The 26,965-nt window shown below is 33.8% G+C and overlaps 1 protein-coding gene across 6 annotated transcripts in view; it reads left to right on the top strand.

Moving 5' to 3' along the window:
• CDK8 (cyclin dependent kinase 8) overlaps positions 1-26,965 on the top strand; it is a 135,849-nt gene that overhangs the window by 66,925 nt on the left and 41,959 nt on the right. For all 6 annotated transcript variants that reach the window (XR_005378440.1, XM_038573422.1, XM_038573424.1 and 3 more), the window contains exons 3-4: positions 5,063-5,173; positions 9,552-9,692. Coding sequence is in view for 5 of the 6 variants with exons in the window: in XM_038573422.1 (XP_038429350.1) it covers positions 5,063-5,173; positions 9,552-9,692 (252 nt within the window). In the remaining variant the exon portion in view is untranslated. The remainder of the gene's footprint in view (positions 1-5,062; positions 5,174-9,551; positions 9,693-26,965) is intronic.

The raw sequence follows: 26,965 nt of genomic DNA, 5'->3' as shown, positions 1-26,965 counted from the left end.
CATTTATTAAATCTACCTCTGAGAAGGAAGAAAAGATATTTCCCCACCACTCATTTCCTTTTTTCTCTTACAGTCTGCCCCAGTTTATTTTCTTTCATAGCACTTATAGAAAATTATAAGGTGTTTCTTTTTGTTAGTTTGTTTTCTCTTTTCACTAGACTATAACTCATTTCTTTACCAGGCATGACAAAGTCTTTGCTCAGTAAATCCTTGTAAAATAGAGGGAAGAAAGAACTCTTGAGCATTTCTACTAAAGTTAAAGAGCATTGCATATCTTCATCCTCATTGTATTGTAAGTGGTTCGTTTGGTATTTCCACAATCTTTTGTGAGCTACAATCCCTTTAGCATAGTGCTTTTCAAACTGCTTGGGTGGACTGTCAGTACTGTAAGAGGCAGCCTTGTAGTTGGGGTAAGGGTAAGGGAGCAGAGAGGTAAAGCTCCAGGCTTTACTTTTAAAGTTCACGTCTACTCTAATTTAGGCACCTCAGGGTTTGTTTTCAGTTTTGTTTTTATCGACTTGTAAAAATTTGATTGAAGAAAGTTTCCACAGCTTTAACAAAATAATTGAAATAATTTAAGAATAATATTCTGTATACTTTTGTGGTAATTTCAACTTAGCTATCATCATACCATGGCATAAATTCAGAATATTATTTTTGTCATGTTGTAAAAGTTTAATACTAGAAATCAGTGTCATTTAGAGGATATCAGAGGTTTTCTTTCTTATTTTCTCACTTGCTCTAAGTGATATTTATTGACTAGATACAGTTTTATTTATTTTTTAAAAGATTTTATTTTTTTGAGAGAGACAGAGTAAGAGAGAGCACAAGTGGGAGGAGAGGCAGAGGGAGAGGGTGAAGCAAACTCCCCATTGAGCAGGGAGCCCATTGCAGGGCTCAATCACAGAACCACGGGCTCATGACCTGAATGAAGGCAGATGTCCAAGCAGCTGAGCCCTCCAGGGGGCCCCCCCAGATACAGTTTTATTTTATTTATTTTTTAAAGATTTTATTTATTTATTCGAGAGAGAGAGAGAGAGAGAGAGGCAGACACAGGCAGAGGGAGAAACAGGCTCCATGCAGGAAGCCCAGTGTGGGACTCCATCTCGGGTCTCCAGGATCAGGCCCTGGGCTGAAGGCAGTGCTGTCTGCCTTCAGATACAGTTTTAAATGTTATTATGTTATTTTTTATTTATTTGTACTTTAAGAGTTCAGATTAAATGTTGTAATATTATATGGTACAATTAGAATGAGTTAAGTTTATGATGAATGATGTATTAAGACATTTGTATTTTTAGCAGTGATCTTAATACAGGAAATTATAAGATTTTATTCTCAGTAGAATTAGAAGAATTTAGGTGGTTTCTGTGTTAGAAACCATTGCTTAAATTAATTTAAACCTGGGATCCCTGGAAGGCTCAGCGGTTGAGTGAGTGTCTGCCTTAGGCTCTGTCTGCCTTGAGTGGTGATTCCGGGGTTCTGGGATCCAGTCCCACATAGGGCTCCCTGCAGGGAGCCTGCTTTTCCCTCTGCCTTGTGTCTCTGCCTCTCTCTCTGTGTCTCTCATGAATAAATAAATAAAATCTTTTTTTTATTATTTTTAATAAATAAAATCTTTAAAAAAATTTAATTCAAACCTTTTCTTTAAATTCTTTCTTAACATAAAATCTTCAAAAAGGCAAAAAAAAAAAAAAAAAAAACCAAAAACTCACATCCCCCAAAAACCTTAGAAAGGTCCTAGGTAAATATTAGCTACTCTCAATAAAAATCAGTTACCACTACTGCAGCCACAACATTAGGATTGTGTGCTTACTTGAATTTGTCTCTTACTAGAGGACTTCAGCAAGTCTTACTTAACACATTTTATATCCCAGGACCTAGTTCTTCTACCACAGTGACTGGCATGCAGGAGGAGGCATTTGGTTAATGTTAGCCCTGCTAAATGTAACCCAGCTCCCTGGTTTTTTTGGAAGTACTTCAATAGAAATATTTACTTGGACCTGATTCCCCACCGAGACTCAGTTCCATCTTTCACCCCACGGTGACCCATCTCCTGATAAATCTCCCTTAAAAAAATACCCAACATAGTGTGTTTTACTTACTCAATAATAGTAGTTACTTACTGTATTGGTTTACCAAGGCTACTGTAACAAAATACTATGGACTGAGTGGCTTAAACAACAGAAACTTCCTTTCTCAGGGATGAAATCTATAAGTCCAAGATCAGAGAAGCTGCAGAGTTGATTTCCTCTGTGGCTTTTCCTGGGTTTGCAGACAACCACCCTCTTGTGGCCTCTTTAGTGGTCATCTATCTGTACAAGCTGCCCTGGTATCTCTCTGTGTGTCCCAACCTCCTCCTCATTATAAGGTCACCATTCAAATTAGATTAGGGCCACCCTAATGACCTTGTTTTAACTTAATTGCCTCTATAAAGGCCTTATCTTCAAAAACAGTCACATTTGGAGGTACTGGGAGTTAGGGCTTCAACGTAGGGATTTGGAGAGAACATAAATCAGTCTATAACACTATCACTTACTTACTATGATAATGATTATCTCTTACTGTTAGTATATTACTAAATCATTATCCTCAGAGATTTGTTGTCTGACTCATCAGATGGATGTTTTAAAAATAGAAGTGGGTTAGTTTTTTTAAGAAATAGATTTTTTTTTAAAAGAAGTGGATTGTTCTTATGAGGAAAGCAGTGATCTTAGTCTACAGATCAGAAGCCAAAGGGTGTGTTGTATGATGCCTTTTAATTTGTATATTTTGTTTATTCACAAATTCATTATTCACCAAATACTTAATGTGTGCCTACCAGGTGCCCAGGCAGGGTGCTAGAAGGTAGCAGTGCCATTGTGAGCAAGACATGGTGCCTGCTATTGTCCATTTTGCAACCTAGTACATACTTAAAATATCTGTGCCTCTGGAAAGAAACGAGAAATCGTTCCCCAGAGTATTATGTCTTGGAAAGTGTTGTTACTAGACCTTAGAGCACTGACTTTGTATTTTAAAAGTCAGTTAATTTTAAAAGCATTAAAATTCTGATTTGAACCACTGTCTAGGACTATGATCATAAGCAAATTATTTAATCTCCTCAAACCACTATTTCCTCATTTATAAAATAGAAGTAATGTAAATATTTCGTAGGGCAGTTCATGATTAAGTGAGATAATGCACGCCATATGCTTAGTCCCATACTTGGCCCTTAGGAAGAACTTAATAAAATAGTTGCTGCTGGGCTTTTTGTTCTGTTTTGTTTTGTTTATTCAACACAAGAGCTAAGCCTCATCTTGGAGGTGAAATTGAAGAGGCATCTAAGAATAGCTTTATATGTAGGTTTCTAATAATTGGAAAGAACTTTTGCCAGAGCTTTGGAGTTTGTTATAATTTCTACCCTGCCAGTTTCCAGAAAGGATTTGAAATAGTGCCTGGAAATGTGTTCCAATCATTAGATAATGGAGAAAAACACTGACCCAGAAGTAAGATGAACTTAGCACTAGGTTTAGCTCTGGAGCCAGCTGGATGATCCTAGGTGATCCTGGAGTCTAGACTTTCTCTATCAGATTCTTTGCCTTGTTTCTTTATGAGGAAATGGTTAATCTTAGATACTGGCCTTTAGGTTTCTGAGGCTTTGTGTATAATCTCTAAAATCTCATAAGTTTGAAATTCTAAAAGCAGAAATATATAACTTGAATTTAATCTTGCTCCTGAATAATTATTACTTTCCAGAGAATAATTGTTAATAATATAAATGACTTAATAGGTAGTCCATTCATAGTCTTTCCTTGGCTGAATTCATTTCAGTGTCCTTGCTATATTGTTTTTTTTTTTTTTTTTAAGATTTTATTTATTTATTCATGAGAGACACAGAGAGAGAAGCAGAGACACAGGCAGAGGGAGAAGCAGGCTCCATGCAGGGAGCCGAATGTGGGACTTGATCGCGGGAGTCCGGGATCACGCCCTGGGCCAAAGGCAGGCACCAAACTGCTGAGCCATCCAGGGATCCCCTGCTATATTGTTAACATTGCATTTATATTCTTGTTTTGATAGCAGTGTTCTTATAAAAGGTACTGAAGTCGTAAGTTCTAAGATCTTGACTTTCTCACATGGCTGTCATGTATTTGGAACACATTTGGAAGGCACTATATGTAAGTCAGTTTTAACTGATAAAGACATCTCAGAGGACTCATGAGAAATTTTTTTTTCACTGTCACTTTTTTTTTAAAATTTTTATTTATTTATGATAGTCACACAGAGAGAGAGAGAGAGAGGCAGAGACATAGGCAGAGGGAGAAGCAGCCTCCATGCACCGGGAGCCCGATGTGGGATTCGATCCCGGGTCTCCAGGATCACGCCCTGGGCCAAAGGCAGGCCCTAAACCGCTGCGCCACCCAGGGATCCCCTTTTTCACTGTTACTAATGTTTCTTTCTTTCTTTTTTTTATTCGGTGGGGTTGGAATACTTTTTAACTGATAGATTATTAGGGCCACTTTGGTTTGTAAATGGAATAAAATAAGGAGATAAAAGATTTTAAATAGAAGATTGTCCTTTTAGGAAATGAGAAAACTTAAACCCTAAAATGTGTTCTACTTAGGTGCTTCTGTCTGTAACTTTTTGTTTTTTTATTAAAAGTTTGCAAAATTTTAATCGAATGTAAAATTTAAGTGCCTGGAAGAAATATCTCACAGAATTACAGATCTAAATTCTCATCTGATATTTGGTATTGACAAAGGTTATATTTTCTGATGTTACAGTTAGTTTTTTAAAAGCTATTGAATTGTACACTTAATATAGTTAAAATGGTGCTTTTGATGTATATTTTATCACAAAAAACCAACTAAACAATAACAAAATAGATTTACTCACTTACATCTTTCAGAGTTTGCCTACATTTGTTACTGAAGCACCTATATGGACACTTTCAAAACAGTTTGGGTGCATATTAGATTTTTAGGATATTACCATTAGGTTTGTATTGCCTGTGAATTATAAATGGTGTGGTTTATTTAACATTATTTTCATGGCAAAGATTTTTTAATGGATCTTCCTTGTTTTGCAGTTACTTCGAGAGCTTAAGCATCCAAATGTCATCTCTCTTCAAAAGGTATTTCTGTCTCATGCTGATAGGAAAGTATGGCTTCTGTTTGACTACGCTGAACATGACCTCTGGGTAAGGTGAATTACTGGTAGACATTGAGCCATTGGTTTCAGTCGGGGATTAAGAGTGACTAAAAACAATTTCAGGAGTTTATCTTACTGTGAGATTTACATTTTTAAAATAAAAGTACCTCATAGAATGTGGTTAATGAATTACCAAGGCTAGGGCATTTTGCTTTGTATTATTACATTTTGATCGTATCAGTTTGAACTTTGTAACATACTACAGAAAATAGTAGAATCTGAAGAGTATAAACAATTCAGTATTGTTTCCTTGCTATAGATTGTTGATAAAATTTTAAAAAGTAACTGTTATAGCTGTTTTGTTAGAGAATTTCAAAGTAGCATGTTTCTTTTTACTTCTATAAAGGAATATAAAATGAGAAAATAATATCCTTGTGTAGGAAGACAAATATATTTAGAAGACTAGACTGAGATCTAATGGTTCTGTTACTTGTCATATGATATTAAGCAAGTTTCTTAATAGCTCTGAAGTTGTAGTTCTCCTATCCCCATCTGTAAAATGTGATACTTTTCCTGCTTTTTTGATGAGATTTTTCTGAAAAGCAACTTGTATTTGAAAAACTTTATTGTAAGTGTACTATACAAATGTAGCATACTATTAATCATTTATTGGATATTATTCACACTTAATACTCCATATTCTAATGTATTTCTTATTTCCATCAGAAATTCAATATTGTACTTTCTTGAATTGAGCATATTCTTGTATAGGAAGAATTATTTTTGGAAGAGAGTCCCCTATTAAATCCTTGATTCTCAAAGTCAAGTAATTATAGCCTAGTAGATTAGTTTTATTAGATTACCTAATATAATGACAAAAATGATGTTACACTGATAAAAATTATTATAAACTGAGAATTTATTTTGGCTAGATAGCTGAATTATAGACAGTTAACAGTGCTTTGCATTTGCTCAGTGGATTGTTTTTAAAATTTGTATTTACATAAGTTTTGGGTAACTATAAAATTTACTCCTTTATTAAATGTAACAGTTATATTCTTTGAAAGTCTGAAATACCATCTTGGGAGTTTATGATATATATAATGAAAATCTATAGCAGGATAGCCAAAATAATTTTGAAATATACTCACAAAACTTATATCCTGATTAGTCTTGTATAAAGAATATGTTAATACAGACTATAGTTTAGAAAATGAAACAAGTAAAAACCAGTATTACATTGAATTAATTAATTAGCAAGTACTTCACTTCTGTGAACTATATTTTTTATGGTATTTAATAAGTAATTTAATAAGATCTTGAAATATTTCACTATGTTTTATTTACTAGTCTATATTTATATTTGTTGGTTGTGTATTTATTGAGATAAATAAAAGAGAAAACATATGTACAGATCTTCCTTGGCTTATATGGAGTTGCATTGTAATAAACTCATCACAAATTGAAAATATAATTAAGTCAGAAATACATGTAATACACCTAACCTATTGAACATCATAGGGGTAGCCTAGCCTACCTTAAATGTGCTGAGAACATTTAAATCAACCTCCAGTTGGACAAAAACATCTAATACAATGCCTGTTATATAATAAAGTGTTAGAATATCTCATGTAAGTTATTGAATACTGTACTGAAAATGAAAAACAGATTGGTTGTATGAGTATGGAATAGTTGAAAATGTGTTGGTTGTTTATCCTTACTGACTGGGTGCAGTAGCTGCTGCTGCCCAGCATCACGACCAAGTATTGTACTGTGAGTCACCAGCCTGGGCAAAGATCAAATTTCAAAATTCAAAGTATGGTTTCTGCTGAAATCTTATTGCTTTTACTCCATAATAAAGTAAAAAAATCACAAGTTGAACCGTTATAAATCAGGACCGTTGATACTGATATGCAAGGGATTATAATATTCTGGCTCAATTTCAGATATCTTCAAAATAATTTACATTTTTCATTCAGCTATAGTTTGTAAATAGAAATATAAAATTTGAAATAAAACTAGTATAAAGTCCAGTAAAACTGCTCAGAAGTAAGTTCATCTTCTAAAAACAGTCAAATAGTTTTAAACTCACTAATGTCCAAAATTAGCCTCATTTACGGAATTTTAACTTCAGATTTCAGAAATTGAAACTTATATGGGTTTCATATACTTTCAGGTTTACAAGAAATAATATTCACTCTATAGATGCCTGTTTTCCACGAGTAAATGCAATTTGATTCAAATTGTTTTTATAAGTTATTTGGAAATAATGTTTTAGAACTGAAAATAGACATCAAAATTTCTGTTTTATGAAACCTCTGTCCAAGGTCAATGCTGGTTGTAAATATTTTTGTTATTGTTGTTAGCTTCTGTTCTTTTAAAATAAATCTAATCAAATTGAATTGGGATTCCGTTAATAAAAATTGTTAAATTAGGGTGACCAATATTGATACAACCCAAACTTATGAGAAATTTTCTAGGCTGGTTGATAAACATGATTTGTATTAAAACATGATTTGTAATAGTTGAACATAGGAGATGGTACTATATTCAGTATAATTCCTAGCAGGCTCACATGTAATATCTAATTTTCCATGTAGGTATAATAATTAAGCTTATACAAATTATGCTACATGCATTGTTGCCAGATACAAACACATAGTCCTCATTGGCTTAATTGTCATCTTATTAATACTCGTTTGAGTCAAGTAAGTATTTTTAATGTTCATTTTAATAAAAATCAAATAATTCGGTTTACTGAAAAACCTCCTTTATCCATTTTACTTTTTTATTTTAATTGGAATATTGAAATGAATTAACTGGGGTAAGGCGGCAGAGGGTAACAAAACAGTTCTAGTAAAAGGAGTCATTTTAAAAAAAATCACTAAAGTGCTGGTGAAATTTCATGGTGAGCACACCACATATTTGTTAAATAGCCCTGGAATAAAAATGAGGGTAAGAGATTTCTTACCCAGTGTAGTTTTTGTAGTTATAAAATATTAGTATAAAACAGTATTTTGTTAAATCCTAATGAAAATGTTAACTGAAGAAATGCATATGGCATTATTTATTGTACCTCCCCTACATATTATTTTATTCTGGCAGATTTTAATTTTAAGAAATTAATTTTAAAAAGCTGTTTTTATTAAGCTCTGAGAATCACTGGTTCTTATTAAGGTAAACAGACTTTATTGTCATACCATTTCTTAGGATAGGTGACAGAACATTCTAGATTATTGAGTTGTAGTTCTGTTTTGTTTGACTGCTTTTAAACACTTTGGAAAAATAACTGAGAAGAAAATTAAAATAGTGTAATGCTGTACTAAAGTATAGATTAATCATACTGCATGCATGCTGAATAATACACTTTACCTTTCCACCAGGTAGTCTTTGCTGTATATTTTTTCTTTGGAAAGTAAAAGTTCTTCACTCATTATTAGTTATTCCTTATCCATGTTCTACTTTCTATTTCAAAAGAAAGTAGGAAGTGGAAATGTTGACCTCTAATATAAAATATGTCACTCTTTTATTTTAATTATGTTTATTAATTTCAAGAATATGTTTTCACTCAGAAATACTACTCAAGAGTCTTTTCATGTTCACATAAGATGCCACATATATACCTCTGTGTTACATACAGCAGAGTTGACTTCAGCTGACTTTAGGTGTTCTTACAGTTTAAAAGTGCTTTAATTAAAATGAAGAAACCTGTCAAGAGAGTTTGAAACATTGGATCTGATTTCTGTTGAGGTATATTTATTTATAAAGTGATTTTTCTGTTTATAAAGTGGTATTTTGTTTATCAGATGTCCACTGATACTATCCCTAGAAAGCTCTTAGTGGATAGTACAAGGCTGTTTTTTTCTCATCTGATTCATATTTCTAATATTTTCAGTGTGAACTGGTCATTTACATGTTATTCTTTAAGTTTCTATGTATTTTATTGAAATAATTTTCCTTTTTGCTTTTGTTTGTAACCCTTGTATTATAAATAAATAGTTACTATATCTATGCTGGATCAGCCAACCGAAGTATATCTTGAAATTTGTTCTATTCTTTTTCTTTTCATTTAATCATTACAGATAAAAAAGATAATATTCTTGAAAATTTTCACCAGGTAAACAGGAGTCAAATAAATTCTGAAAGAAATTTTTAATTATGCTTTCAAAATAAAATCACATTATTCTCTACTTCTCTGTTGCAGTCATTTATTCTCTGAGACATGATCATATGCTTAGGAAATGAAATTTTAGTTCCAGTTATTAGGAAATTTTAAATTTGTGTTATCCAGCAGAATGTGAAATTATATTTTCAACATCTTTGGGAATCCCTGAGTGTTTCTTTTTCTGTCAGGAAATTATTATACTTCAAATTATCTTTCCCTCTTTTCTCTTTTAAGCTTCTGGTGATATTTCTCTTTCTTTCAGCATATAATCAAGTTTCACAGAGCTTCTAAAGCAAACAAGAAGCCAGTTCAGTTACCTCGGGGAATGGTGAAGTCACTATTATATCAGATCCTAGATGGGATTCACTACCTGCATGCTAACTGGGTGTTGCACAGGGATTTGGTAAGTTGATATGTAGCTTGGTCTAAGCAAGAAAGATGCATTTATAGTTGGATGATTTTCTAGTTGTCTCTAGATATTAGTGCTGCATAGAACTGCAAACCTTAGAGTGAGAGTGCTATAGTCTCATAACATAGTCTAGCCTTGTGCTTTTTTATATGATGCATCCTACTTGGACATACACTGACTGGTGTTCATTGACGAGGTGAAAGAGGGCACATTGATTTCCCTAAGCTTTTGTTTACTTTTAAGTCTACAAATAAAGTATTGACTTGCTTTACATTGATGATTACATGGTAGGCAAAATCTAGAAATTGATATATTTATGAATAACTTGAAAATGAAACTTTTGGAGCCTACTGCATACTAAGTTACATATATTAGAAGAGGAGATGCTAATTCAATCTGGTTATTTTTTAATCCTCACTATTAGTACATCTATTAATCATAATTGAATACATTATTCAGAAGCCTTGCCATATTAAGGTCCATTAAATTTTTGAGAATTTAGAAACTTCAGAAATTGGCTTTCTGGTTTTTTGTTTTACATGGCAGAATAATTTATGCCTTTTTAAAAACCTATCTAGCATTAAGTTGTGCATTGTTCATTTATCTTCATGGATGTAAGTTAATTAAAATATCAAATTCCCCTATTGAATGTAAGTACATTGCACTTTTGTTGTTTTTTTTCGTTGTAGAGATGGTAAAGTATATGGTAAAGAGATGGTAAGATGGTATAGTAAAGTTTATAACAGTACCTTCATTCTGAACAACTATAGACACAATGCTGGAAATGATGATTTGGTCTCTAATCATATGTGTTACATAGGAAAAAACCCTGTAGACTTTGAGGCAGCGCTGATCTGCCCCTTGCACATATTCTTTCCAAGCTGCTGTATATTTAATACCTTCAAATCAGATGTTCCAGTTTCATAGTTTCTCGTTCTTTCATCTGTCTCCAATAAATCTCCTTTCAGTATGTTTAATGGTACTTATTTTATCTCCTGTTCTCATACCTAGAAAACATTTAGATTGGGACCAATAAAAAAAAAAATAGTTGAAAGAACTTTTTCCCTTGTAAACTTTATTTTTAATATTATTAGAATATTTACAGTGAATTTATAGAACAGAAGTAGGACAAATCTGTTGGCTCTTTATGAAGCTGAAAATAAATTTCAACCTTTAGGGGTGGAGTCAACTTAGGGAAACCACTATTACTACTTTTGAGCTGCTGACCATTTCTTGTGATAGCTAAGAAAATAAATTCTGGCATTTTTCCCTAATTATGCTGAGATGACACTACATTTTCTTTTACATCGTTAAAATATATATGTTTTTTAGATGAATGCAGATAATACAAACCAGCATTTAAAATAAGTTAATGTATATTAGACTTCAACCACTTACAGTAATGTTACCTACAGTACTGAGGTAGTTATAAAGTTTAATTTGTTTTTTTATTTCTCTTTGGGGAAATCTTTCTATTGACACAGCCTAAACAAGTTCTCTTTGACCTAGGGATAGTGTAGGACATGTCACTTCAAAGGTCTCTGTCGGTTGTGTGCCAACGGGGGGGGGGGGGGGGGGGCAGTGGGAGCAGTGCACTCAAGATGCCAGTATCAAAGGGATGCAATGTGTGTAAATGATTTAAAAATAATAATGAGGGCAGCCTGGGTTGTTCAGCGGTTTAGCACCGCCTTCACTCCAGGGCCTGATCCTGGAGACCCAGGATCAAGTCCCACGTTGGGCTCCCTGCATGGAGCCTGCTTCTCCCTCTCCCTGTGTCTCTGCCTCTCTCTCTCTCTGTGTCTCTCATGAATAAATAAAGTCTTTAAAAAAATAAATAAATAGGGGATCCCTGGGTGGCTCAGTGGTTTAGCGCCTGCCTTTGGCCCAGGGCGCAATCCTGGAGTCCCGGGATTGAGTCCCACATCGGGCTCCCAGCATGGAGCCTGCTTCTCCCTCCTCCTGTGTCTCTGCCTCTCTCTCTCTCTCTCTCTCTCTCATAAATAAATAAATAAATAAATAAATAAATAAATAAATAAATAAATAAATAAATAAGAAACAGATGAAAAATACTTTCTATTGGCATGATATGCTGGCAGTTATGAACAATATCAAAGATAAAATATTCCTATTCACTAAGCAAACCATTCCCACCCCTGTTACCCCCCTTATTTACCACTGCTATCTGTTTGATAGTCAATTTATCAAAAATATTTTCTGAACTGTAATATATTGTGTACTGCTACCTCCTTTGATTTCCCCATTTGGAGTGAGAGTTCTTGTTTTGTCTGGGTGTGACTCCTTACACCTAAATCTTTTGTGCATCGCAGGCACATACCAGCACATTGAACCATTGTGTCATTAAAGTGGTAACTTCCTCTGCCCCCAGTCTGGATCTTACTGGTTCAGATGTTTGCTTCTTGAATTTGTTCTCAAGTTTTGAAAGAAAGATTCATTATCACGGTTTGTTTTTTTTTAAATGTGCCTACCTTTTGTTAATTGAAAACTAAATTTTGGAGTTTTGATGTTGTATGATGTTCAACTGTAGTTACATTAAAAATTCATATATATACATATATAGCAAGAAGGTATTTACTTTGAAAAATGTTCTTCAGAAGCTGTATAACCTCACTTTTTAAAACTGTACCTCAAATACTTGTTATTATTTGCAGATGAAATATGTACCCTATAAGAACAAATATAATTAATAGTTAATTTCATTCCTTGCTGCTTTTCAGTCTGGTTCAGATTCAGTGTGGCAATATTGATCTTAAAAGACCTATATAGATTTCTAACATCATGAATTGGACCAATGGGTTGAATTGCTGACTTGCCAAAGAAACATCATACTAAGATGGATAGTTGCCACAGACTCTCTAAAAACATCATTTTAATAATGCCCCAGAATGTTTTTGAAGCTTTTGCTTAGTAAAATTGTTTTCTTTTTTTTTCTTTTTTAATTGTTTTCATTATTAATAGACATATTGGTTTGAGATGATAGTTACAAAATTCTTTGATATGTGCAGTTGAAGTTTAACAATAATCCTATGTAATAAATATTCATTTTGTCATTATTAATCATCACATAGTAGCAGATTAGTAACTGGGGTCTGTCATCCTTGGTAGGAAATAGAGATTCATAAACTCTGGAACTGGAACTGTGGTTGGACTGAAGTCCATAATAAATGCATATGTGTGTGTGGATGTTTTAAGAAGAATACGCCTGAAAGGAAGCACATGCAATATTTATTTTTGTGAGATAATTTATGAATCTAAGCCAAACGTTTTTAGTTTTAGAACATTAAAATATGTATGTATAATTTAGTTTACATTTATACTTTGTTGTAAGCACAGATAAATAAAAACAAAGATGTTTGCTTTATTTTTCCCTTGGCTACACTCTTTCCCTTTCTTTTATTCTCCTCTCCATGGGAAATGAAAATAGTCTGACCAACAGGCCATAGTCCTGGTTCTGTCATTACCATATGTTTTGGGATTCTCCAGAGAAACAGTGTGTGTGTGTGTGTGTGTGTGTAGACAGAGAGAGAGATTGATTTATTTTAAGGAGTTTGCTCATGCAAATTGTGGAGGCTTCGTAAGTCCAAAATCTGCAGGTTAGGCCAGAAGGCTGGAGCCTGGAGGGAAGAGTTGCAGTCAAGTCCAGAGGCAGTCTGCTGGCAGAATTCTCTCTCCTTGCTCAAGGGGCATCAGTCTTTGTTCTATTAAGGTCTTCAACTGATTGTATAAGGCCCACCAGTGCTATGGAGGGTGAGCTGCTTTTCTCAAAGTCTACCAACTTAAATGTTAACCTTATCCAAAAACACCCTCACAGAAACATTCAGAAAAATGTTTGACCAAATATGTGGGCACCATGGCCCAGCCAGGTTGACATGTAAAATAACCATCCTATACAAATGAGTAAACAGGTGCAAAATTGAAACAATATGGGACCGGGCAGCCTGGGTGGCTCAGCGGTTTAGCACCTGCCTTCGGCCCAGGGCATGATCCTGGAGACCTGGGATCGAGTCCCATGTCGGGCTCCCTGCATGGAGCCTCCTTCTCCCTCTGCCTTTGTGTCTGCCTTTATTTCTCTCTCCGTGTCTCTCATAGATAGATAGACAGACAGACAGACAATATGGGACCAGTTAATTCATTTTTTATTCCCCAGTTATCTGCTTTTATAAAATAAGAGTGTTGGGTTAAGGAATATTAAGTTTTTTACCTACTACTCTAGAGAGGAACTAAGTTTGAAATCTTAATGAAAACTTCAAATAAAGATAATATTTAAGTGACTCAAAATAAGGAAATGTTTGAAGTCTTTTAGCCTGATGGGGTTGAGTTTGGGTTTTTTTCTGAGCACAAATAAAAAGACAGTAAACAATCAAAATTGTATTTGATACTTTTTTGTGTAGAAGCCAGAGTTTGATTTGGCAGTGGTGTCTGAAGTTTTTCCTCTGAAATGGTAGTCCTCCTTGATTGAGTTAAAGCACATTGGCAAGATCATGAGAAGCTGTCACTACTAGTGCCTCTTCTATGACCATTTTAGGACATCCAGCCAGTTCACTCACTTGTCTGTCTGACTTCTTTCAGTAGAAATGATTGTTTTTTATATAACTTTCTAAATTTAGGATTTTTTTTTGTACAGTCATGAAATAAACTTGAAAGTTTTTTTTGTTTTTAAGAGTTCTGTGATTAGATTAAAATTTGAAAATCTATCGGGTATATGCATGCCAGTATATGAATTGAAGTGATAGCTGGTTTTAATCTTTTTCTTCCTTCTCACTCAGTATACCTACTTCCAGCTAACTCAGAGATTGCCCTGCTTACTTGAATCCTTTTTTCCCTTCCTCTCTAGTGTTTAAAATTCTATTCAGCCTTTAAAGCTCTGCACCTACTACCTCAGCAATAAAGTCCCCCCACTCCTGGCTGGAAGTGAGAGTGTGTATATCTAAAGTCCTGTAGGAGTTACTTGGAACTTCTCATGGGTACTTAAACTAGTTTTGGTAATTTTTCTATCTGATTATAAGTTCCTGAGATCAGAGACTGGCTTAATATGTTTGTATCCTTCCCAATGACTTAACAAAATACACAATCAGTGTATACAATACTGCTTATATTTGTTGAATGATGAACAAAATACACAATCAGTGTATACAATACTGCTTATATTTGTTGAATGAACAAATTTGTAACAGAAACAAAGTGGCTTCCAAGGTGATTCTCTATAGGTTATTTCTGCTACTGGATGTTTGTCTGTAGATACAGACATGTGCATACTCTGTTGCATTTCTTTTTTCTACTGCCCACCATCTTAGCGCTACTGTGATTTACTGCAGTGGAGCTGTGCAAAAATACTTCCTCTCATACTACATCTTTAGTTTTCAGGAGCCTACCTCTTTCTACCTAAAAGAACTCAGCTCTTATCAGTCAGTCCAAAGACCATTCAGCTAATGATATTGATCTGTTGATTTCTTTTTTATCACACTCTTCCTCTACCTAATATTTTTGTTACACCCAGTGAAACCTGTTTCCTGACCATTTACCTGTTTGTTCACGTTCTTCTTATGTCATTTGTTTTTTCAAATGTTTTTCTTTAATCTTAATGTTCGAACATCTCCATCATGGGTCCCTTAGTTTTTTCAAAAACATCTTAAGAGTCCCTTCTGTGTGAATTATTCTTTAATTGTAGATAAGGCAGCAGTACCTGCCTTTTGAACAAACCAGCTGTTCTGAATTTGCAACTCTTATTTCACTTTTATACTACATTTAACACAGTTCATTACTAGTCACAATGTAAATACTTTAATTTCTAGCTAATATTTATTCATTTTTAATTTTCTAGTGCACTCAGTGCTGGCTGAATTTTATGCTTTTGGTTGAAAATATTCATCCTTGGGATGCCTGGCTGGCTCAGCAGTTGAGCGTCTGCCTTTGGCTCAGGACGTGATCCCAGAGTCCCGGGTTGGAGTCCTACATTAGGCCTCCTGCATGGAGCCTGCTTCTCCCTCTGCCTGTGTCTCTCATGAATAAATAAATAAAATCTTAAAAAAAAAAAATTCATCCAGCTATATCAGACACACTAGAGAAGTGGTTTACACTTAAATCGGACTCTAAAGACCTGGACTTTAAACATATTTGCAGAGGAACATAGGAAAGTAGAGTAGTAGTTAATAAGACTGGCCAATTGACCATTAATTTTTGTTAAGTGTGTATCAAGTTCTCATATGGTCATTAATGTGTCCCACTTTAAAAAAAACTGATACTCAGAATTTCATTTTAATTAAGACTTTAATGGTTTTATCATAGTGGTAATTAACTTGGAACTACCAGGCACATAAGGTTGTATTTTCATCCTGTTGCACTAAGTGAAGTGTAATATTAAGTGAGAGATTCTGTAATTTTTCATCATAGCTGCTACTATTATTATTATTATTCAAGCTGAATTACAAGGCTGTATATGAAATTTGGAGTGCTTTGTTGTAGTATTGCAACTGTCAGCTGTAAGCACTTCTGCCCTAAACCAATTCAGAATAGTTCTTTATGCCTAAAGTTTCTTAGAAAATAAATCTCTACAGAGATTTCCTTTAGGAGTATGCCAATGGAGATGTGCTACTGTGAGAAGTGAAATAGCCCAGTGGGCCACTGTATATACATATTTAAAAGAGGTGCAAGCCATTTTGAAGTTTTACTATGACTTAAAAAAAAATGTCTGGGGCAGCCCCGGTGGCGCAGCGGTTTGGCGCCGCCTGCAGCCTGGGGTGTGATCCTGGAGACCTGGGATCGAGTCCCGCATCCGGCTCCCTACCTGCAGCCTGCTTCTCCCTCTCTCTCTGCCTGTGTCTCTGCCTTTCTCTCTGTGTCTATGAATAAATAAATAAAATCTTAAAAAAAAAAAAAGTCTGATAGTGCTGCTGCCCTGCAGTCCCAATCACTTGGAATCAATTGGTGGGGCTTCATCTGTTATTGGGGAAGGATGGGTTGGTTTCCTAGCAACTGTCATATAAGATCAAAATCTCTGAGTGAGCCATGGACTCAAACTCAATTTCAGAGAGCCTTCTTTATTAAGGTATCTTATCATGTATTGATGGTAGCATAATGAATTATGGGGGTATTCTGTGTCTGATTCTCTTTATTTGAGAGAAAGAGTGCCTGGTTTATTAGTTTTGTTTACCAATACTAATATTTGCTCTTGGTGATACGGTTTGTTTTGAGGTGGACGTTTTATTGTCTGTTGAATTCTGTCACTAATAAGTGGAGAAACTAAGAAGCAAAGACGTTAAATACCTCGGTTCTGGTTACTTGGAGAACTGTAACACAGCAGGATCCCTAAATGTAGGGGTTTTTCTTCTAGGTTAGTGAGTTTTAAATTGAAGGTTGTAAGCCATAAGTGAATCAGGAAAGCACACAATTCAACCAGCCTTTTTATTTTCTATTTTTTTAATGGAATAGAATAGAAAATGTATCAGAGTACATCATACATATTAAGGGCAGTTATTGTCATGAGACTTTTGTTTCATATATATTTATATGTGAATATTGTCATTTAATATTAAATGATTTTTTTTCCTGTGGGTTGTCTTAAGAAAGGTTTGAAAGCCACTGCGCTATACAATTTCCCAAAAGGTATTTGATATAGTTAGGAAAAGAAGAAAAAACTTGCTTAAATCTTTAGAAAATACTTAGTGCAAACTAAAGTTTTACACAAACTTCTTGACAGTGATGATTAAATTATTTTAAGTAGTAGTCACCTTTTGGGAATAAATTTTTCTAAGTAGGATTTATTTATGGGTGGGAGAATTTCAGGCAAGTTTCACTTTCTTTAATAACTTTTTAAAATTGAATAGTTTGCAGTTAACTTATATTATTGTTATAATGAGAAAAAAAGTCTTTCATCTGAACTAGAAACAGGAAAATGTCTATTTAGTCTTATTAAAAGTTCACACATGCTATTCAGTGTGGCTTGGGATGTTTTTGTTTAAGAGTGATGTTTTCTTTCTGCCTAAAAAGAAGGGCCAGCTAATTCATGTTTTTAAAGATTTTATTTATATATTTGAGAGAGAGTCCGAGCAAGGGGACCCAGAGATCAAGACCCCAGCTGAAGGTGTAGGTGCTTAACCAGCTGAGCGACCCAGGCACTCTTGGGTGGGTAAATTCTTTGGTGGTGGTGGGGAACAAGCAGAAAGGACCCTGAGATTTACTCATATGCTAGAACAGGCAAGCAACAAAATAATTGAACAGTTGGGAAGAAAGGAGCTGGCATTCGCAGCCTCTGTTGTGTTTTTTTGCCCCTTCTGTATACTTTAGCTTCCGTAAGATGAATGTGGGGGAGATGTTAAGTGTATTTCTTTAAAACAGAACTTTTGCGAGGGGTGGCTCAGTTGGTTAAGGGTCTAACTCTTGATTTCTGCTCAGGTCATGATCTCAGGGTGGTGAGATGGACCCACCCCCCTTCCGGTTCTATGCTGGGCATGGAGCCTGCTTGGGATTCTCCCTCTCCCTCTGTCCCCTCTCTCCTCCCCTGCACACACTCTGTCTCTCTCGCAAAACAAAACCAAAAACCCAGAGTTTTGGGGAAGAAAAATACTTTGGGAAATGTCAGGTTTAATCATGCTTATTGCTTGAGATTTCCTTCGTTTATTGGGAACTACCAAGGATTTACTCTAATTTTCTTGTTTGTTTAATTGTGTAGCATTAAGATTGCATCCATGAAATTAGGCTTGAGGATAAAACATGGGTTTTATTGATGATAACTGATTAAGGCAAACTTAAATGAGGTTTGCATTGATTTTAATTAATATTGTGAATTTTGTGCTTATTCTAAAGTATGTTTACTTAAATGACCAACTGGGCAATTTTCCTTGAAAATATTTGATTGTAAACAGTCTGTTTGGTTTCTTGACAAATGCTACATTTGCTTAATTTTGTTCTTAATATTGAGTATACCCAATGGACTGTATTCAGTTTTTCATAAATAATGAAAAGTAGCCTATTTATTTTTACTAAATGACACAACTGCAAATACACATGTTTATATGGGCAGGTTACAAGTTGGTAATAAAAATATTGTTATTTGGTTTGCATCTTGCTTGTAGACTACTTTTTCTTAGATTCTGAATGAGTCCTTTCAGACACTTTATCAACACACTACTAGAATATTTTTAGTCAAATTTCTCACCAATCAAGAATGGTTATTCTAAATAATCTCATTAAGGTTGTCATTTGTTTGTTTGTTTTAGAATGTGAGACTTTTTGAGTGATCCTGAAAATTTAGTAGAAGTAGAGGACCATCAGTTTTAAGTCAGAAATATCTTTTCACTACTTTCAACCTAATTGATGTGATAAATCATTATATCATTTATATAACCACTTCCATTTTTATAAACAACATTTACTATCATCCAGAGCAGTGTATTTCCAAAAACAGGACAGATTTGGGAAGGTTTTGTTTAAAGGACTTTTGAATCATATTAAAGACAAGAATTTATCAGGTCTCGGCCTGCATCAGATATAAGTTATTACTACTGTATGTAGTATTAATGTTGAATTCCTACTTTTTTTCGCTTGTGGCCTTTAGACTTTTACATGTGGAAGAGAGAAATACACTGTAGTCAAAATATCAAGAAACAGCTTTTCCAAAAAAAAAAGTTTCATAGTTCTCTGAATTATACTTTGAAAGAGCATATAAAAATTAATATTCCAGTCTGATTTTCTAATGGTAGACACAGGCCTTGAAGTATTAGAGTATTAAATTGTTTTCTAGACTGGTGAAGATTTACCAAAGTATTTTAAGCTTTAAAGATAGAATATATTATATAAGGTTTTGTCTTATGTCAGCTATAATTGTTACTATAAACCTGTTTAAATCACAGGCTCCTGTGGCCACGTATATTTTTAAGTAAGTCTTTTTCAGTTTGACAACTGTATGTCTTTAGCAGATATAAGCAGATGAGAAGTGGTCTTATCGGAGGGGAAGAGGAAATCTTCCTAAAGAAATAAGCATATGCAGTTAACCACATTTCAAAGTCAGTTCAACATAAAAGGTCAAGATTTTATGTAAATGCTTGTAAATGTTCTAATCAACACATAGGAATTTTTTAGTAAAAATGAAAGTTCCCTCAGGTAGAATAAGATATTGTTAGCAATAGTTATTAAATTAACTATTGAAAAATATTTCTTTATTAAAGTTTCTTACTTTCGGTACAGCTGGGATTTTACTTTTTCTTCATAGGGTATCACTTTGTTGTAATTACCAATGTCTGTTTTTATTGTTTAATTTATATATAATTTGCCTTCAGATAAATACCATGTCATAGATATACTACTCTTAAATAGTTACATAATCTGAGGATTCCTAACTCTGTGCTAAAATACATGGCCTGGGTGGTGGTCAGTTAAGCATCTGGGCTCTTGTTTGCAGGCTCAGGTCATAATCTCAAGGGTGGAGAGATGGAGCTACAGGCTCCAGGCTCAGCAGAGAGGCAGCTTTAGGATTTTCTCCCTCTGCCCCTACCCCCACTCCCACGACACACATGGGTTCTGTCTCCCTAAAATAAATAAATCTTTTTAAAAAATAAAATAGATGTCTGAATTTCTAAGATTCATTTCTTTTCTCTAGAATGTATGGTCTTCTCAAGTTGTAGACAGGCTTCTATAATTTAGGTCAGTGCCTGTTAAGATGCCTGTTTAATAAAAATGTAAATGATGGGAGATAAGACTGCTAATTTTTTTTAATCATTAGTTTTAAAATGTGTTTATGTAAATACCATGTACCATTTGAAATGAAGACCATTTCTTGGTGTTCCCTAATTTCATAGACTAGTAGACCATAAAGTTGGAAAGCCTCTTGGAACTGACCATTCCCATTCCTTACATGGTGTGTTAATTCTTGGTAATGCTTGTAGCAGATAACCATCCCGTCACCATTCAACATTTCCAGGAGTGACTAGTCTTTTTATTATGGTAGACTTGTTATTACACAGATGTATGCCTTAGAAGGTAAGGTAAAAAATTTGGAATGCATTAACACTCATTCTTTGGCCCCTCTCTTCTGATTGATCTCCCCTTTATTTTTTTCCCATCTGATGAACACCAGCTGGTAAAATCAGATGTTGTCTGGGCCTTCATGGTAAGGAGGAAGAGGGGAGTCTACAAATTAAAAAAAAAAAGTAGGTAAAAGGTAGGAAAAAGTAAAAAAATAACAGGAAAAGTTAAGAAAAATAAGAATGAGTTGCATGTGGCAAGAACCAATAAGGGATCTTGGGTTATGCCTCCTAAAAAAATTAAGCCCCTATTATTGTGGGCCTAAGATTTTCGAATCTTGACTCCACCACTTAATTATGTAACTTTTGGTAAGATTAACCTAAGTATTACTTTGCTCATTTATAAATGGAGCCAAACCTATATTTTTATCTCTTGTAATTTGAGATTCATTTAAAGTTAGGACTGTGACTGACACATAATAATGTTCATTTTACTACATTTTACTTCCAATTCATCATCAAGTTGCCCTGGGAATATAAGTATACCTTAAAGGCAGGAACTTTATCCATTTCCTTTAGTGCTATATGATTAGTACCCAGAATAGCACAATAAATATTTATTGAGTAAATAAATGGATTCTTGTCAAGTCCCCCTTTCAAACATATCTCAGATCAAACTACAATAAGACCGTCCAGTAACTCAGATTTGAATATAGCACCTTGGCCATTGGTCCCACTCATCTGTCTAGTGCCATTTCTCAAAGAAGAGTAAACTGGTGCTTATTGTCAGGGAGAAGCAGTTGTGGAGAGAATTAACTATGAAGGGAAGGGCAAAATTTGGCAGAGATTCTGCATTCTTGTAGCTCAGCTATCTCTAGATCAATCAGGAGCCACAAATAGATTCCAAAATTCTTTGCTGGCAGGACATGGATTTGGATTTTCTAGGTGGACTTCCAGGACTGCTAGTTGTATAGGTTCACTTTATTTCATTAATTTCTGTTTATTTACCCCACAATAACCTGACTTTCCAGTTTACACTATTGAATTTTTTGGACTCCACTTATTGCCTTGTGGCTTTGCTTCTTATCATTTCTTTTACTGCTGTTCTAATGCAGGGCGCCTGGATTACTGTAAAAACTCCCAAGCGATCTAATATTGTAGTCTTGTGGTTTATATGGTCTAATATTAATATAGCCGTGAGAATAATTCCTATAAAAAGTAAATCAAATCCTATTCCACTACCTAAAAGGCCTCTGTAGCTTTCTGTCTCTGAGACTGATACACAAAATCTGTCCTTCACATATCATATTGTGTCTTTGTACTGCAGACTGGAAAGCAGAAAGCTTCAGCATTGTTTTATATATCACTAAGAAAGAAAACATTTTGCCAACGTGACTGTCACACAGAAGGTATAAGATAGAACCCAGTTATGGGATACTAAAATTTTAAAGGAACATAAAAATTGGAATGTATGAAATACATTTTTCCCCTTGTTATTTGGTAATGGTAAATGGCTAGAATCTATTTACTGGTGCAGTGGCAAATAATCGAGGTGACTTTTTTCAGTCTTTAGTGAGAATTCCTAAGTTTCAACATTATATGTGATGTTTGTTCTGAGTTTCTGTGAATACCTTTTATCAAGTTAAAGATGTTTACTTCTATATCTAATTAAGTTGTTTGTTCCTAAAACAAAAATGGATTTTATTTAGTACTTTCTCTGTACCTTTTGAGATGGAAATAGAGCTATTTTAGTAGCTATTTTAGAAACTTAATATTTATATGGTTTTGGTTCTTTTTGAAGTTGAACCATCTTTACATTCTACTTGGTCTTGATTGTATTTTCAGTCACTATTGGATTCCCTTTGCTAATATTTTATTTCGTCTTTATTGACAAGGAGATTGATCTTTAATTATGTTTGTATATTGTCTTTGTTCTGTTTTGTTTTCATGATTATCAGCTTCAGAAAATGATTGTAGTCCCTGGGATAGTGTGTGCATTGTAGGCATTATTTATTCTTGAAAGATTGGTGAAAGTCATCTGTAAAACTCCAATTCTGGTGCATTGAAATGGTGATTGATGACTTTTGACTACTATTTAAATTTTTTTAATAGTTATTGAACTATTCTAGTGTTCTACAAAGCCCTAGATTAAATAAGCATTTTAAAATAAATACAAATTACCATAATCGACACTGGAAGAAGTAGAAAAACTAAAGAGACCAATAATTACGGAAGAAATAAAGACATTTGTCACAGGAATATCTCTATAAAATACAATTGTGAATCGTTTCACAGTTGCTTCAACCCTCAAGCAACAGCTAATCAGTTATACAGCTAATACAGTAATACACTGTATAAACTATTCTAGAGTAGTGCAAAAGAAAATTTCCTTAATAACTTTGTAGGAAGAAAGCATAACACTGACACAAAGCTGGTAAAGATAATGCATGTATGTAGCCCTGGACCAGTGTCATGTAAATATTTGTGCATATTTCTTAAGTAAATTGTTAGCAAATAAGGTCCAGAGCGACACATTAAAAGAATACTATGCTCTAAGTAAATGAAGGTCATTTAAAGAATGCTAGGTTGATTTAGTATTTGGAAACCTATTAACAGAGTTCAAAATACTAGTGCTAAGAGAACACTGATTATTTCAATAGTTGTAAAACTTTGGCAAAATTCAGTATGGAGTATTATTTGACAAAATTTAATATTCATTTCTGATTGAAATTCTTATAAACATAATAAAAGAAGGAAACCTCCAAACACGAGAAGTACGTATATCAAATCAACAGCCATTAACCTTCTGACCTTCTGTCACTACTTATTTAACAATGTTCTGGAGCTGTTCTGGACCAGAAATAACCTAGATAACTATTATAGGGAAGGCTTCATAAAATAGGGTAAATGCAGTAGTACTGTGCATATATTATTTGTTCACTTAACAGTAAACAGGAAGCAAAAGAGCCTTTATAAGATATTTGTATTAAATCTAAATAATATAGATTTAGAGATATCTAGAATTATGTCCATCAAGATGTTTGTAATGGTTTAACTCTTTAAGATGAGATTTCAGGTAAATTTCATTTCCTCTCTACTTTCCTATATTTTAATTTTCTACAACACTGTGTATTTTTATTACTTTAACTTTTAAAAGCTGATACTAAGAATAAGCATTTTTTTAATGTCTAAAAGGTATAAATGACTAAAATCTAGAAGATCAAAACTACCAGGGGTGTTTCATAGGGCCATTGAGAAAAATAACTTTGGGGGCACTGTCCACTCAAAGAAGGGCAGCCCAACCCCAGGAAATTTTTACTTCAGAATCACTATAGCAGTGACTCACTGTTGGCAGATTATAATGCTAGCTGCCATCGTAATTCTCATTATAATATATTTAGGACCTTACATATCAGGCATCATGCTTATAAGCCTTTTATGAACATTTGTCACACTTAATATCTGCAATGATAGTTGTCATTAATTTTATTCATATTTTATAAATGATGAAGTGGAGGTTAAGGCCACACAATTTAATGATTGGTGACACCCCTGAGTTTTTTTAGCCTTATTCTTAACCACTTCCTCATTTTCTAAAGAAATCTATCATATTCTGAAAATGTTTAGGGGAAAAAAAAAAGTTGAGAAACACTGGTCTCAAATCTGTGTCTGTTCAAAAACAAAATTATAGTATCAGATAAAGTATATTTTATTTCAAAAGATTGAAACACGTCTTTTAATGACACAATGATTAAAATACAGCAAAGAATTTATGGTTTGTTCAATTTGACAATTGTACAAAAAGATATAGAAATATATATAATTGTATACCTTGCCTTTTTTCTCTCAGATGATGAGAAAATTTATCAAGTAAAGAATGAACAAATATTGTAGAATAAAGCAAGTGATGTGATAGAGTTGCTTGGCATTTAGAACTGCCTAAAAATATATATTTTTTAAATAAACATTCACTCACAAAATTATACTTCTAGCCAGTGTGTACTAGAAGATAAAGATTTGTGGTAAGTACTCACAAAGGCACAAATTCTGCATCAGTCTTTGAGAACACAATAAGATAAAGTTAGAAATAAAACCAGAACTATATTTCCTTAACTATTAGACATCATCAATTGAAAAAATATGCTGTTTAAGACACAGAATTTGGAAGTACAAAAGATACTCTTGAGTTAAATGTATACATCCATCGCAGATTGCAAGACACAGTCACTGTCAGAATTTTTGAAATCATACAAGCAAGCAGAAATATATCGTTTCATACCAATTGTTTGAAAGGCAAATAAAAAAAACAAAAACTTTTGAAACATGTTAGAAAAGTGAGTAATAATAACATTATATAAGTTTAAAACACCAAAATTAACCAAAAATCAGACCACAAATGACATTAGCAGTTAATTCACTATACATACTTAACACACATATATATGCAGTGTGTGTATAAACATTTTTAAAAGTCCAGTTTCACTGGGAAAGTAATGCAACAATATTTAGGAGCTGCCATTTTTGCCTATCAAATAATAGTGCTCAGTTGTACACTAGCAGTCTAATGTAGTGGTTTAAGAGGACAGACTCTGGAACCAAACTACCTGTATTTTAACTCGTGTTCTATTGACAAGTCAGTATGAAATGGTTAACATGAACTAACTCAGTTCAGCTGAGGCTTTTATAGCCTTTGTCATCTCATTTATAGATTGGAATAATAATACATGCTGATATGGAGTAATTGTGAGGATTAAATGAGTTAATCTATGTAGAGGACCTAGCATATAACTAACATGTATGTTGCTGTTGTCATACTGTTGCTTCTAATACTATTGTCATTTTAGAGATAAAGATATTTTATCTGCAAACTAGACCATATATTAATTGGCCCCCCACCTGCCTTTATAACTACCTTTCCTGCCAGTCTGCCCCTGCTTATCATACTCTACTCACAAAGGCCTTCTCGAGGTGCCTGGGTGGCTCAGTCAGTTAGACATCTGCCTCTGGCTCAGGACATGATCCCAGGGTCCTGGGCTCAAGCCCCATATGGGGCTCCCTGCTCAGTGGGGAGCCTGTTTCTTCCTCTCCCTCTCCCTTTCCCTTCCACTTTCCCCTGCTTGTGGTTTCTCTGTCAAAGAAATAAATGCTTTCTTGAATAAACCAAGCTATGGAGTTACCTCAGAGACTTCTTGTTTTTCCTTTGAACTGCAAAGTTCATACATAACATAACACCTACATAAATAATCCTTTCTTCTCATCCTTCAAATTCCAGCCTAAGTGTCACCTTGAAAGGCCTTCCCTCACCATCCTATCCAAAGTAATGCCCCCATTTGTCTTTCCCTCACCACGTATTCAGAATAGGACCCTCATTCTCTCTAATGGAATAGCATTTTTTTTAATAGCATTTGGTAAATTTCTAATTTTTTATGTATTTGTTGATCTTTATCTAATGTCTGACTTCCCTATAGACCCGGACCATGTCTATTTCTTACTATCTCATGCCAAGGATAGTGTATGATAGGTGATATGTCCTCAGTATGTTGAATGAATGAAAATTAACTGCTATGACATGAGTTACAACCTAGAATCTATCAAGAGCTTTAAAAAGTATTCATTCCTTTTGATCTAGCAATCCTACTTTTAATAAACTCTCTTAAGGAGATTATAAAAAAAGGTGAAAGGCCATCACAGCATTATTGATAATAGTGACAAATTGAAAAAAAATACATGTCTAACAGAAAATAATTGTGCAAATTATTACATGCAGGAAAGATGAACTGTTGTTGCCATTTAAAATTATGTTTATGAAAAAAAAATAAAAAATAAAAAATAAAATAAAATAAAATTATGTTCATGGTAAGTTTAAGTAATATTGTTATTTTGTTACAAGAAAAAGCAGACCACAACAAAGTGGCAATACTGAATGAAAAATACATCAACAAAAGAAAATGTACCAATATATTATGATTAAATCTGGATAGTAAATTGTGCTTTCTTAATCATATTTGAAAAAGAATAAACTTTTCTAAAAGATCGTATATTCTAGAAGGAAAACAATGTGTTTTTCTTAAGTATCAAAAGTATTTAAAAAATTGAATGAATATATTCACACTGTTATAAGAACTTACTATGTAATAAACCAGAAGTTATTTACAATAAACAAAGGCATCACTCCTTAGTATACTAGGGAGAAGTATTTTCTTGTCTATAACAAATTTTTTTTTGTTACTTATTTCTTAAAACTACACTAAAACCCATAGAGATCATAGGATGTAAAATGTATATTTAAAA

The sequence above is a fragment of the Canis lupus genome, chromosome 25, assembly GCF_011100685.1.
Source record: "Canis lupus familiaris isolate Mischka breed German Shepherd chromosome 25, alternate assembly UU_Cfam_GSD_1.0, whole genome shotgun sequence".
Taxonomy (NCBI): Eukaryota; Metazoa; Chordata; class Mammalia; order Carnivora; family Canidae; genus Canis; species Canis lupus.
Note: the sequence above shows the minus strand (reverse complement) of the source record. Positions and strands in the feature narration are given on the sequence as shown.